Source organism: Rattus rattus, chromosome 5, assembly GCF_011064425.1.
Source record: "Rattus rattus isolate New Zealand chromosome 5, Rrattus_CSIRO_v1, whole genome shotgun sequence".
NCBI lineage: Eukaryota > Metazoa > Chordata > Mammalia > Rodentia > Muridae > Rattus > Rattus rattus.
Genome location: NC_046158.1, coordinates 132,081,465 through 132,095,878, shown reverse-complemented (window position 1 = coordinate 132,095,878; position 14,414 = coordinate 132,081,465). Strand labels below are relative to the sequence as shown.

At 50.1% G+C, this 14,414-nt stretch overlaps 1 protein-coding gene across 1 annotated transcript; it reads right to left on the bottom strand.

The window, feature by feature from the left end:
- Nucleotides 1-1,474: 1,474 nt before the first annotated feature.
- Nucleotides 1,475-13,679, bottom strand: LOC116900704. Its single transcript, XM_032902407.1, has 5 exons — nt 13,607-13,679; nt 12,610-12,691; nt 10,408-10,572; nt 5,885-6,016; nt 1,475-1,805 (listed from the first exon to the last, which is right to left on the bottom strand). The coding sequence occupies exons 2-5, from the start codon at nt 12,689-12,691 to the stop codon at nt 1,669-1,671; spliced, it is 516 nt and encodes a 171-aa protein (XP_032758298.1). The 5' UTR covers nt 13,607-13,679; the 3' UTR covers nt 1,475-1,668.
- Between the last annotated feature and the right edge of the window lie 735 nt (nt 13,680-14,414).

The window sequence follows — 14,414 nt, the reverse complement described above, 5'->3', positions numbered from 1 at the left end:
TGGAACAGCTGTGGACGAGCACCCACGCAACTTCTCCACATCCACTCTCCTAAGAAACCCCAGCATAGAAGAGCGCCCTGCTGCCTCTAGGGAACTTCTAAAGTTCCCTTTGTGTCTTTAGTACCTTACAGTGTAAGCTTGATCTTTTTCTGTATTAATCAGACCCGGGCTGTTTTTTGTTTGTTTGTTTTGTTTTGTTTCTTTTGGGGGAGATACTGGAAGTTGAACTCAGGGTCTTGTACATGCTTGGCAAACACTCCATTTCTGAGCCCTAGCCCCAGCCCAATCAGCCCATTTTAACCACTGTCACTGTGTAGTGACTAGATTGGATACAGGATGTCCCCCTGTGCTCCCCGGTCTCCACTCAGCCCAGGTGTCAGATTAAGGGACTCTCATTCCCTCCCCCTCCATCCCGCACAATCACTGCCCTCAAATCTCTTCACATGACTGACTCCTTCTTGGCATCTGTTCCTCCGAGGGCCCAAAGACAGAGGCTCCCCTATCATGCTCAGAACACAATCTAGTGGGGCTCTGTGTACCCTGCTCCTCATCTAAAGACCAGCTATTTTCCAACACTCCTCATTCTTCTCCCTCTGGTCCGGAACCTTCTTCAGTCATTGTGGCCTTCTTTTAAGTTCAGACTGGCAAATCAGATCTCACCTCAAGGTTTACGCGCGCGCGCGCGCGTGTGTGTGTGTGTGTGTGTACATGCGTGCTCATGTGCATATGCCAAGCATATGAAAGACCCTGGATTCAACTTCCAGTATTACTAAAAAGGAATGTGTATATATATCCTGTATCCTAAGTGCTGGGATCACAGGCGAGCTTTTTTCTTTTTTTTCTTTTCGTGTGTGTGTATGTGTGTGTGTGTGTGTGTGTGTGTGTGTGTGTGTGTGTGTGTGTGTGTGTGTAATGCCAGAGATGAAACTACTCCGGGTCCTACTCCGGGTCTCACACACAAGTAAGAGAGCTTCCACAAGCTACACACCTACACACCCTCCACCCTCCATTCAAGGCTCGTTCCCCGATTCCACTCTACCCTCTTCAGAAGAGCCACTTCCTTTAAGAGACTCTTCACCAGCTTCCCAGACTCCTCTTAGCCTGCTTTGTGGCACTTGTGTCCCACAACACAATATTTCTCGCCATTATTTATTATTCACTGTATTGGCCTCCGCAGACGAAAAGTCTCTGTGAAGCCAGACTTGGTCACATATACTGCAGGATCCCCAGAGCAGGGACTCTTTACTGGGTATGCCATGGGTGCTCAGTACAGATTCGTTGATTGACTGAATAAGAGCGTTTTGCCTTTGCTACTGCCTCCCTGGAATGCCTTCTCCTCTCCATCCTGCCTTTCCCCACACCCTGCCTAATGCCTAGCCCCAACCCCCGTCTCCGGGGAAACCCTTCATGAGTTCTTCTTCCCTCCGCCCCCATCGCAATGGTTACATTTAGATAATAGATACAGTCCAAAGGGGACTTTGCAGGCAGAACAATGCAGGCTGCTTTTATTGGAGCAGAAGGGAATGGAAGAGACAAGCCGGGAGGCGGGGGAGGGGAAGGGAGGAGAGGAGAGGAGAGGAGAGGAGAGGCGAGGAGAGGAGAGGAGGGTCTCCTAGGCTGCGGAAGCAGAATCCGTTTGCAAGGGCAGGCAGCAGACTACGATGTTGGTCACTTTTTCCACTCCTTCTTCTCATAATCCCAGTGGGCAGACAGGCCCTGTATGGGGTTGCTCTTCATGTCCAGGAGGCGCTGGAGCTGCTGGGCTTTCCGTTCTTCCGTCAGGGTGACAACCTTCTTAGGGAACACTGCAGGGAGGGAGAGGGTAAAACAGGGGCAGCCCAGGTCCCCACGGCCACTCCGACTCTGAGCCTGGTCTACAGTCACACTGTCAGGGTGCCCTAGTGTCCTTGCTATCTCCAGGTTCTCCTCAATATCTCTGCCTGACCCTATGGCTTTGGCTGTCCTGAAACTCACTGTGTAGACTAGGGTGGCTTTGAACTCACAGAGATCCACTTGCATCTGCCTCCCCAGTACTGGGATTAATGGTGTGTACCAACAGGCTCTCCAGACTCTTGAAAAGAACGGTCCAGGACCCAGGCTTTGCTCCCAGCTTTGCCTTAAACCTACTTCAACTCCTTCCCTGCAGTAAGTCTGTTTCCCCGCTTATCTCTGTGATGACTAGCGGACTGATTTGAGGACTACCTGAGTCACTCCCAGCCCCACCCCTTCTGCACCCCGTGGCCTTGAACAAGTTACTGCACCTCTCTGAGCCTCAGCTTCCTCAGCAGCAGGAGTGGGTTCTGTCTGCAGGGCTATGGGGATGAAGTATGAGAACTTGTGAGGGTCTGGGCATCTCTCTGGCTGTACAGAAAGGAAGTCTTGGCTGTAACCTCCTACTAGACAGGAAAGGCAAGAGAGTTCCTTCTGTGTCCTGCAGCTTCGGGAGGTCATAGGGAGTAGGTCAGCACTGTTCACTTTACAAACTAAGGGAGGAGCCAGGCGGAAGTACAGGCCTGTCCTCCCAGCACTTGGAAAACTGAGGCAGGATAGAGAGCTTAGGGCCAACCTGGGCTACATAGTAATGATAAATACCAGGGAAGAACAGTATTTAACCCAAAGGCTAGATCCTCAGAGAGGGACTTGAGAGACCCTTACCTATGAACCAGAGAAGGTCCAGGACTAGAACTCCAAATAGATAGATAGATAGAGAGAGAGAGAGAGAGAGAGAGAGAGAGAGAGAGAGAGAGATGTAGATATCTGCATCCCAGGGTGACCCCCTTAGCCTAGGCTCTATCCCTGGTACGTAATTTCCCCCTTCATTCATTTATTTGTGTTGGTGTGCACAGTGGAGTACCCGTGTGAGCGCATGTGTGGAGGTCAGAGGAAGTAGTTCTCTCCTTCCAGCACGCGGCTCTTGGAAACTGAGGTCAAGTTGTAGGCATGGTGGCACACACTTTACCCACTCCCACCAGACAGACTTTCTCACTGTTCCCAGGGCTCGCTGCTCAGCTAGGCTGGCTGCAGGAATCCTACTGCCTCCCCCTTCCCAGTGCTGGAATTACAGATGTGCTCCACCACGGCCCAGCTTCAAAAATAATAATAATCATTGCAATAATTGGGCTGGAGAGATGGCTCAGTGGTTAAGAGCGCTGACTGCTCTTCCAGAGGTTCTGAGTTCAAATCCCAGCAACCACATAGTGGCTCACAACCATCTGTGATGGGATCTGATGCCCTCTCCTGGCACACGGTCACATATGCAGGCAGAATACTGTATACATAATAAATAAATCTTAAAAAATAATTACAATAATATAAAATTATTTATTACATTTTGGTATAATTTATGTTTATATATTATTCAGTTATTATTATTATCATTATTGTTGTTGTTATATCGGTGTTCTGCCCGAGTGTATATCTATTCACCATGTGTGTGTGTCTGGTACCTGAGGAGACCAGAAGAAGATGTCATATCCCCTGGAACTGGACTTACAAACTGTTGTGAGCTCTCATGTTGGTACTGGAATGAACCCAGGTCCTCTAGAAGAGTAGCCAGCATTCTGAACTGCTGAGCCATCTCTCTGGCCTGACATCTCAGCTTTCCGTGTGTGTGCTGGGATGGGATACGAACTTAGATCCTCCTGCTTGCATGGCAAGTTCTTTACTGACCGAGCCATCTCCCATCCAGTCACTGATACACTCTAGCCAGCGGTAGACAAGAAGGGCCCCAGCGACATAGCAAACCCCGAGCTAGACCATTTCCCAAAGACTTCCCCATCTCGTGTCTGTGCGACACAGGAATTCCCATCAGGCTCTTACAGAAAACACAGTAGGCTACTCCAAGTATCTGGGAGGCAGAGGGAGAGGCAGGCAGGTCTCTGTCCAGTCAAGGTCAGCCTGGTTTACACAGAGCATTCCGAGGCAGCCAGGAGTATATAATGAAACCCTGTATCAAACAAGTAAATACCCAAAGGACTGGCAAAATGGCTTAATGGGTAAATGTGTTTGCCACCAGGCCTGACTTGGACACCCAAAAGCTGTCCTCTTACCTCCATACCAAATACAATTTTAAAAGAAAGAAATGACCCACCTCCAAGAACTAAAAAACAAAACCAACCCGTGATGACTCTTAGCGTTCTCAGTGCTTGAAATTTTACAGCAGGATGGTGACAGCTGAGGATCTGAAGCCAACCTGAGGCTACTCACGGGGCTTCACCAGCCTGGGTGTGGTGCTTTGAACAAGAATGGCCCCCATAGGCTCATGTATTTGAATATTTAGTTATTAGGGAGTGCCGCTATTTGAAAAGCATTAAGAGGTGTGGCCTTGTTGGAGGCGGTATGCCACTAGGGGTGGGCTTTGAGATTTCAGAAGCCCAACTTCTCCCTTCCTGCTGCGTGCTGACCTGGATGTGGAGCCCTCAGCACCATGTCTGCCTACCTGCCACCGTGACAATGGGATAAACCTCCGAAACTGTAAGCAAGCCTCAATTAAATGCTTTCCATTTTAGAGTTGCCATGGTCATGGTGCCTCTTCACAACAACAGAACACTAAGACATTGGGAGAAAGAGTAAGACCTTATTTATTTGTTTGGTTGGCTGGCTGGTTGGTTTTTCAAGACAGGGTTTCTCTGTGTAGCCCTGGCTGTCCTGGAACTTACTCTATAGACCAGGCTGGCCTCTAATCCAGAGTCCTGCCTCCTGAGTGCTGGGATTAAAGGTGTGCAGCAGCAGCACGACCACTACCACCCAGCAGGACCCATTGTGGGAGGGAGGGGTGGATTCCCAGAAAAGGGACGTTTCCTACATTTCCCAGCTTTCCTTGTAGCTAAGCAAGGACATGTGATCATCTGTAGCCAATAGGACACGAACAAAAGAGGCTGGTCATGGAAGCCCCATCTTACACATCAAAGGCAAGCTTCCCCTCCTGTTAAGTGTGATGGAGCAGAGGTTCTGAGGAGCTGCCCTCCTGCCTGGATTGTTTCACTGGCTTTCTGCTATGAGGGATGAATAAACCTAGCTTAGGAGTTCTCTTACATACCTAACCCTGACTCTCAGAAAGGAGACCCCCCAAGTCTGAGGTCAGCCTGGGCTGCATAATAAGCCAGCTTTCAAAGGAAAAAAAAAGGAGTTGACCACAGTGGTGATCACCTTTAGTCCCAGCACTTGGGAAGCAAACGGATCTCTGAGTTTGAGGCCAGCCTGGTCTACCTAGTAAGTTCTAGTCTAGCCAGGGCTAAATAGTGAGACTGTCTTAAAAAAAAAAAAAAAAAAAGGGGGTTTGGGGATTTAGGTGGAGGGGAGGGCTTGCCCAAAGGAAGGCCAAGGCCCGGGGTACGGCCCCAGCCCCGTTTCAAAAAAACCAAAAAAAAAAAAAAAAAAAAAAAAGGGGGGGGGGGTTGGGGATTTAGCTCAAAAAAAAGAGTGCTTGCCTAAAAAAAAAAAAAAAAAAAAAAAAAAAAAAAAAAAAAAAAAAGAAAGAAAGAAAGAGAAAAAGGAAACAGACAATAGACTCATGTCTTCTAATTGTTGAACATATGGTAAGAAATGTGCAGTTGATACCCAGCAATCAAAAATACCACCATTCATGTCATGCACCCACTTAAACCTATAGCCCTCTCATTAAATCCTCAGGAGAACACAGAGAGCTGGGTGTCACTAGTCCCATTTTGCAGATGAGAAAACTAATGCCCAGAAGAGCTAACCTCCCTATATCCCCCACTAGGTGGCCATGTTCTGTTCTTCACCCTCCCTCTGTGGAGACTTTTCAGAACCCTTCAGATGAGTCCTAAATATGGTCCCCATGAGAACTCAGCCAGCGGCTACAGACACAAAGGACATAGAGGGCATAGATGGCTTATAGCCGTATGACCCATCCGATACTCACCATAGACCCGCTGCCACCAAATCACCAGAGCCGTGAATCCAATGAAGAAGAAGACGCAGCCCATCACTGTCTTCCATTCGTTGGAGCGATGGTTCATCTCTGCGAAGGTCTCGTGGAACTGGAGCCGGTACACTGGAGGCAGGCAGTGTGTGGAAGGGGACTCATGCATAACCGAACCAAGGACCCTGGAGTCTGGTCTTGGCCCCAGAGACCGTTAGCTGTGCCTTCCCGCACCATAACTGTGCAAGTGTATGCACATGGACATGTATGTAAAGGCTGGAGGTCGTCCCCCATCTTAGTCTTCCTTAATCTCTCTCTACTGTGTCTTTTGAAATAGTCTCTTACTAAACCTGAAGCTCACTGATTGGTCTAGACTAACTGGCCAGACAGATTCTCCTGCCTTGGCCTCCCCACAGCTGGGAGACTGCAGGCCAGTGCTTGCCACCCCAGTTTGTTTATTTGTTTGTTTCCTGAACTCTGTGGGCTCATGCTCGCATGACAGCCCTTTACTGACTGAGCCGTCTCCCCAGTACCCAGCCCATTCCTGTTTGCTGGTATGTTTTGCTTATTGTGACCTACAGTCTCACCCCTGCCTCAGCTTCCTGGATGGTGCACCCGGGAGGCAGCTCACCCATCAGATTCTTATTAAACACGTTCTGTACCCAAAGCATGGCAACCCTGTGCACAGCAGTGACCAAGCTGAAGGAAAATTCCTGTTGGGGAGACACTAAACATTTCAGGAAATGTGTTAGGGATGGGGTAGGGAAGCCGCCTCCACTGGGGAGACTAAGAAAGCCTCTAAGAGGAGATCTTGGAACCCAAGTTTGTGAACAGAGAAAGTCAAGTTGAAATTAAACAAAGTCAGCATGGGGTGGTGGCACATGCCTTTAGTCCCAGTACTGGCCAGGTGGAGGCAGGCAGATCTCAGTGAGTTCAAGGTCAGCTGGGGCTACCTGTTGGATACCAGACCCACCGAGATATATTATGAAAGCCTTTGTCTCAAAAAACAAAACAAAATAACAAAAAAAACCCCATCATCATCATCATCATCAACAACAACAACAACAACAACAAAACAAACAAACAAAAAACTAAATTCCCCAGGACTTCTACAGATGGGGAAGGGCCAAGGAAGGGTGGTGTGGCTGGGGAGTAGTGAGTCTTAGTGGGAGGCAGATCCCACAGGACCTGGCCAGCCACAGGGAAAACGGATTTGGGTCCATTCTTTTTGGTTTGGTTTGGTTTGGATTTTTGAGAAAGGGTTTCTCTGGCTGTCCTGAAACTCACTCTGTAGACCTGGCTGGCCTTGAACTCAGAGATCCACCTGCCTCTGCCTCCCAAGTGCTGGGTCCAAAGGCGTGCACCACCACTGCCTGGCTGGATTTGAGTCCATTCTAAAGGAGGAGGGAAGGTAGATTTCTAACACAGTACAGAAACGAGCTGTCATGTGACAATTTTCTATCAGGACTTTCCTGCCTCCCCTCCTGCTGCTGAGGCTTTTATCTGCTTCGTAGAACGCACCCTCCCCAGACCTTTGGAAGAACAAGGGCTCTGTTCACCAATATGTTCCTAGCACCTAGATCCCCAGACCTTTGGAAGAACAAGGGCTCTGTTCACCAATATGTTCCTAGCACCTAGATCGTTAGCTGCACACAAGAGGCTCTGTTTTGCATCGTTATGAATTAAAAACTATAAAACGTTAGTTTATTTGGGGGAAGAATCTCACTACACAGCCCAGGCTGCCCTTGCACCCATCATCCTCCTGCCTCAGCCATTCCCAGGGCTGGGACGCCATGTATATCACCATGCCAACTTAAAAACTTTATTTTTGCTTAAGTTGTACACTTTCTGGTAATTATCAAAATACAGTCACAGTCAGATCTACCTAGGCTCTGGCATGGTTATCGGGAGATGTGTGGACCAGGCCTATCGTGGCCCACTACCCAGCATGGTGCCTCAGCTCAGACCAAGAGTCACAGAGTGAAAAATCAACAGAGGGGACAAGAAGTGTCTGTGTCCTTGCCTCCTCCCTTCATTCCTTCTTTCCCTCGTTTCTTCTTTTCCCCCTTCCTTTCTTTCCTGCCTCTCTTCATTCCTGGTCACCCCTCTTTCCCTTTTTCCCTACAGTTCTTTAAGGGTGTCGGCCCCAAATGAACAACGTTTCTCTGTACTTTAAATAGCTCTAACGGCTGTGTGAAGGAAAAATGAGAGCTGGCTCAGCTTCCTGGGCAAAAGTGTCTTGGGTTGGGCAGTTTGGCTGCCGCAGTGACTCTCTACCCAGAGCAGCAGAAAGAAGGGAGGAGGTGGGGTGAAGGTGAGAGCAGGGGTGGGGTGGGAGGGAGAGGTCCAGGCTCAGTTGCTCTTTGCTGAGGGCACTGGTGGCATCTGCTGTAGTTCACCAACCTTCCCAGAATGTGTGGTATGGCTGCGGTATAGTCCTGGAGCCTTCTGTGCAGACTGGTGTCTAGTCTAAGCTGTGCAGACTGCTGTCTAGTCTAAGCTGTGTAGACTGGTGTCTAGTCTAAGCTGTGCAGACTGGTGTCTAGTCTAAGCTGTGCAGACTGGTGTCTAGTCTAAGCTGTGCAGACTGGTGTCTAGTCTAAGCTGTGCAGACTGGTGTCTAGTCTAAGCTGTGCAGACTGCTGTCTAGTCTAAGCTGTGCAGACTGCTGTCTAGTCTAAGCTGTGCAGACTGCTGTCTAGTCTAAGCTGTGCAGACTGCTGTCTAGTCTAAGCTGTGCAGACTGGTGTCTAGTCTAAGCTGTGCAGACTGGTGTCTAGTCTAAGCTGTGCAGACTGGTGTCTAGTCTAAGCTGTGCAGTGCTAGACTGCAGACTGCTGTCTAGTCTAAGCTGTGCAGACTGCTGTCTAGTCTAAGCTGTGCAGACTGTGTCTAGTCTAACTGCAGACTGGTGTCTAGTCTAAGCTGTGCAGACTGGTGTCTAGTCTAAGCTGTGTAGACTGCTGTCTAGTCTAAGCTGTGCAGACTGCTGTCTAGTCTAAGCTGTGCAGACTGGTGTCTAGTCTAAGCTGTGCAGACTGGTGTCTAGTCTAAGCTGTGCAGACTGGTGTCTAGTCTAAGCTGTGCAGACTGGTGTCTAGTCTAAGCTGTGCAGACTGGTGTCTAGTCTAAGCTGTGCAGACTGCTGTCTAGTCTAAGCTGTGCAGACTGGTGTCTAGTCTAAGCTGTGCAGACTGGTGTCTAGTCTAAGCTGTGCAGACTGGTGTCTAGTCTAAGCTGTGTAGACTGGTGTCTAGTCTAAGCTGTGCAGACTGGTGTCTAGTCTAAGCTGTGTAGACTGCTGTCTAGTCTAAACTGTGCAGACTGCTGTCTAGTCTAAGCTGTGTAGACTGATGTCTAGTCTCAGCTGTGCGGCCACATCAGTGCCTTTATCTTCCCGAGCCTCAGTTTCCTACAGTTGTGAGACCAGCTGCTGGCCACTTAATGGTGAATACAGGGACATACTTAGTGTGGTGACATTTGGGTAAAGAAGGAAAGAGGGGGTAGCTGGAAAGATGGCTCAGCCATTAAAAACACTGACCGCTCTTCCAGAGGTCCTCAGTTTAATTCCCAGCAACCACATGGTGGCTCACAACCATCTGTAATGTGATCCGATGCCCTCTTCTGGGGTCTGAGGACGGCTATAGTGTACTCACATACATAAAATAAAAACAAACAAATAACTAGAAGAAAAGAGGGGAGCCACTTCCTTTCTGGAATAGAGAGAAGGAAGGGAATGAGGGAGGGAGAGGGAGGTACAGGAGGGAGGAGCAGAGAGGGGAGGAAGGTGGAGAGGAAGGAAGAGGGAGGTTAGGGAGAGGGGGAGCAAAAAAGGAGAAGGGGAGGGAGGTGGGAGAGCGATGGAAGATGTGGAAGGAAGGAAAAGGAGCCAGGCAGAGCACTGGGCATGTAAGCTTACATGGTAAGGGTGCAGCCTGGCTTGTTCCCAACCAAATTGCCAGGGTCTGCATTTGTAGTAGATGCCCAGTAAAACACAGAGCGAGGGAGTAAGCAAGTGAGTGAGCGAGTGAGCAAGTGAGTGAGTGAGCGAGTGAGTGAGCTTCTGTCCATTGGCACCTCCTGAAGGAAAAGATGTCTGCCACCCCAACTGTGGAATGAGGCAAATAGGCTCGAGGTAGCCAAGGTTGGCCCAGGGCCACATAGTCTTCTTACCTCCTTGCTCCCTGCCTGCCTCAGCTGCCTCTCTGTGCCCACATAGTGTCCTAAGGACCCTCCACATGTGTCACCTGCTGTGACACCTTTCTCCATGTCACTTGGATTCCCCAGTAAGACCTCCTGGAGACCCCACCTGTCTTTTGGGTCTGCATTCCCAGGGACATATCCAACCTTAGCCACACATCCTGTTTCACACCCTGAGGTCAGTCCAGGTGACTCTCTTCATGTCCCCAGTGTCACTAGCTTCAGACACGGAGGTTCAGTGAATAAAAGCGTGAATTGAACTTCATCCCCTCCCTGCCTTCCCCTTCTCTCCCGCCAGCCAGCCAGCCTAGCCCAGTACTTACAGGCCACCTTCTCTGCTTGGCTCAGCTGGGCCCAGCTGCCCTTTTCTTTCTCCTTCAGGGCCCGCTGCTCCTCGCTGAGCTCTGTGCAGTAAGGCTCATCCGGCATGGGATAGGAGCGCTGGGCATAGCAGTCAACATAGGGGGTCATCCTCCGCTGACTGCTAGCTGCAGATACAAAGGAGGGAGCTGTGTCCAGACTGCCCCAGAGTCACCCTTCTCTAGTCATGATTTTAATCAGAGACAGACAGTACATTTCTTGTTCACCATGTGCCAGCTTACGGCTTTCAGGTGAGTTGTTGGCTCAGGGGCCACATGTCACTCTGGACCAGATGATGTGGTCGTCTCCATTTCACAGATGAACACATTGCTCCTTCAGGCAAGGAACACAGCCAGGGCTACAGGTTACCTCTTCTTTGCTGCAAACCCTGTGTCCTTTGGGAAGAAGATCTAAGCCTGAGAGGAGGTCCAGTAAGGCAGAAGTTAGGGGTGAGGAAGGGCTTAAAGAGGGAACTGAGATCCATTTGAAACCGCCATGCAAATTATAAAGTACCCTGTGCGTGTCTTTACACGTGCCTAATGGGGCTTCATTAGAGACAGCCGGGTTTGCACTGCCGCTTAACATGCAAAACACTAGGGGTTGGGGATTTAGCTCAGTGGTAGAGCGCTTGCCTAGGAAGGAGGCCCTCTATCAGCTCGAAAAAAAGAACCAAAAAAAAAAAAAAAAAAAAACATGCAAAACACTGTGCACGGATCTATCTGAGCGGCCTCATTTAGAAGGTATGGGCGATAGAGACATTGTTTCACACCTCAGTGGAGGCTTCCAGATCGTGTATCCAAAAGTCCTCTGAGTGAAGAGGGGACAAGAGTACAGCTTGGTTGGTAGAGTGTTTGCCTAGTACACAGGAAGCCTGAGGGTGTGAGGAGGTCTGGCTTTGATCCCCAGAACCACCGAGCATGGTGGAACAGGACTGTCATCTCATCACTTGGGAGGATTAGAAGTTCGAGGTTGTCCTTAGCAATTCCCAGGTCAGCCTGGTACATGACAGCCTTTCTCCAAACTATTGAACTAGAACAAAAGGAAAGGAAGGACCTGCAAGTGACTGGGGGTGAAGACAGCTCAAGTGGCCAGATGACCTGAGAGTTCAGTCCCTAGAGCCTATGCAAATGTGGAAGGAGGGATTCCACAAAGTTGTCCCCTGACCTCTGGAGGTATGGTGTAGTATAAATAAATAGGACTCCATATCTCCCACATGCACACAGTAATACATTTAAATGGCCCCCATGCATGGTGCATAGAAGCAATAATACTTTTTTTAGAGCACCAAAGGCCTGGCACACTGCAGTATTCAGTGACATCAGTCCAGAGAGGACGGTTTTCTCCCCAGCCTCTTCTAGAGGCTTTCCTTGGTAGCTAGACCTCAGCTTCTTGCAGACTGCTGGGTTGCCCTGAGAAGGCTAGGAAGTGGGGGGTCTTGCTAGAGGCTCCCCTGTTTGCTGACATTAGAGACAGGAGAGCAATATTAGGACAGTTTTCATTCTGAGTCCTCTCCTCTCTCTCTCTCTCTCTCTCTCTCTCTCCTCTTCTTTCTTCTTTTCTTCTTTTCTTCTTCTTCTTCTTCTTCTTCTTCTTCTTCTTCTTCTTCTTCTTCTTCTTCTTCTTCTTCTTCTTCTTCTTCTTCTCTCTCTCTCTCTCTCTCTCTCTCTCTCTCTCTCTATCTATCTCTTATTTTGGCTTTTTTTCAGTCTCCCAGGCTGGTCTCTAACTCACAGTGATCCTCCTGCTTCAGTCTTCTAAGTACTGGGTTTGTGATGAACAACAAATGTTATCTTTGATATTATACTCCTGAGTATCAAGACATCCCTCCTGCAATCTCGTTGACATCTCTCCTGCTTTAGACCTCTTTCTTCTGACCAGTGCTGACACCAAGGTCTGGAAAGGAGAATTCAGGGTCCTGTAGCACCCTCCCCCTTGGGATACAAAGGCCTTAGAGGTAAGGTATGGGAGCCAAGCTTTAATGAGACCTGGAATGAAGCGGGGGAGTGGGGTGGGGGAGTGGGGTGGGGGCTGCCCTCTCTTTCCTCAGTGGCTCTATTTGCTGGAAAAACTTGGTCCAGGACCCAGAGACAGGATGGAAGGAAGTGATATAAGCTAGTTAGGAGGCCTTCCTGTCAGATCTCGGGAGCTCAGCATCTGAGACTTACCAGCACCTCCTGGGCTGTGTGTCCCTTGAGTTCTGAGTCCTCCTGTCTTCATTACCAGACTCCGGGCAGCTCTGGAAAACATCTGCAGGATGGAAAACATGTCTAGTTCAGCACCACCTTGCTCTGCCCGCTCCTCAGGGTCAGATTCTGATTTGCTGGTCAGCTTTGTCTAAAGCCACCGCGGGAGTTGATGGGGGTCTCAACGTTCCTAATGCTGCGGAGACTCCTTAACACAGATCCTCATGTTGTGGTGACCCCCAACTATAAAATTATTTTTGTTGCTACTTCATAACTAGAAGTTTTGCTACCGTTGTGGATCCTGATACGCCAGTGGTTTTAGGAGACCCCTGTAAAAGAGTCGTTCAACTCCCAGGTTGAGAACCGCTGCCCTGGACCTTTGGGTTCTTCATTCGTCGTTTGGGAAGTGGGAAGAGGTCTAGCCACTGGGTGAGATCTGAACAGTTTAGGACAGGGAGCCCCGTTCTCTGATGCCAGCCTCCCATCAGCCAAGTTGGGAAGCCCCACTGATTGTCTGCTCCAGAGGAAAAGTCCTGGGCCTCCTCACCGCAGGGCGGTTAGCCCAGACCTCTAAGCAGATGCTCTGCGCCTGGCTCCAAGGTCTCCTTAATTGACTGCCTACGTGCGCTCTGCCTGCTCCGCTGCAGGAGGAGGGGGCAGGCTGTGCCCTACCAACACTCCGGACTCGGAACGGGACGTGGGACGTGCAGAGTCTGACATCCCAGGGGCTTTAGAGGCCAAGGACCAAACTGGGTCAGCGGGTGGGAGAGGCAGCATTTCTAGGAAAAGGGCCACCCCACCCTCTAGAAAGAGGCCCCATTACTGGGGCCGGGGGTGATGCCCCGGACTAGGACCCGGCATTAAAACGGGTCAGTGGGGGAATCTCAGCAAAAGAGGGCTGTGTGGTGATGGAGCAAAGGCTTAGGGTGGCCACCACGAACACCCCACCCCCAAGACCCTTCCCTCAGGTGGGACTCACAGTTGCAAGCTGAAGACGGCGGAGGTACCCAGAACTGCCCTGCTGAGTGACTGGCAGGGAACCGCAGACCAGGCTGAGGGGACCAGAGCACGCTCCGCCTCCGCCCGCCACCCCCAGCGTGGGAACGTCCCGCCTTGGTCGCTTGTGCTGGGCCACGTCCCCAGGGGCGCAGGAAAAGAGAAAGGACTGCAGCTTCCCACCCGGTCCTCACCGGTGTGGGGACCTCCGCAGACCCCCAGCTGACAGAGGAACTGGAGAAGAACCTTGACGCCACACCTTTCTCCGTGCCAGCACCAGGAATGCTTTCTGGTTTTGTTGAGTCGGGGTTTCCTGTAGTACAGGCTGGCCTGGAACTCACTATATAGCGGACTCTGGCCCTGAGCTACTTCTTGACTTTACTTCCAGGGCACTGAGATTTACAGATGTGATTCCAATGTCTCAGCCTTCCAGCCTCCTGCCCCAGGTAGCCTTCAGGTACCATCGTGGGCTCCCTGGGCCCTCCACCCTAAGAGAGATGCGTTAAGGGGAGAGAGGAAAGCCTCTCAGGATTCTGGAGGTAGAAAAAGAAGGATCACAAAGTTGGCTTTGCTACAAGATGCTGTCTCTAAGGAAAGAGAGATACCCACCTGCCCTGCCGGATTTCTCATCTGAGCTATGACTCTCAACAAGTGGCCTAATGTCTCTAAGCTCCAGTTTTCACTTCCATTTGAGAGGCCAAAGTTTCCTACCTCGTGTACCTTGCTTCACAGGCTGTGATACTCACTTCGTTACCAGAATAACCTCAGGTACATTTAATAAATTGACCTAT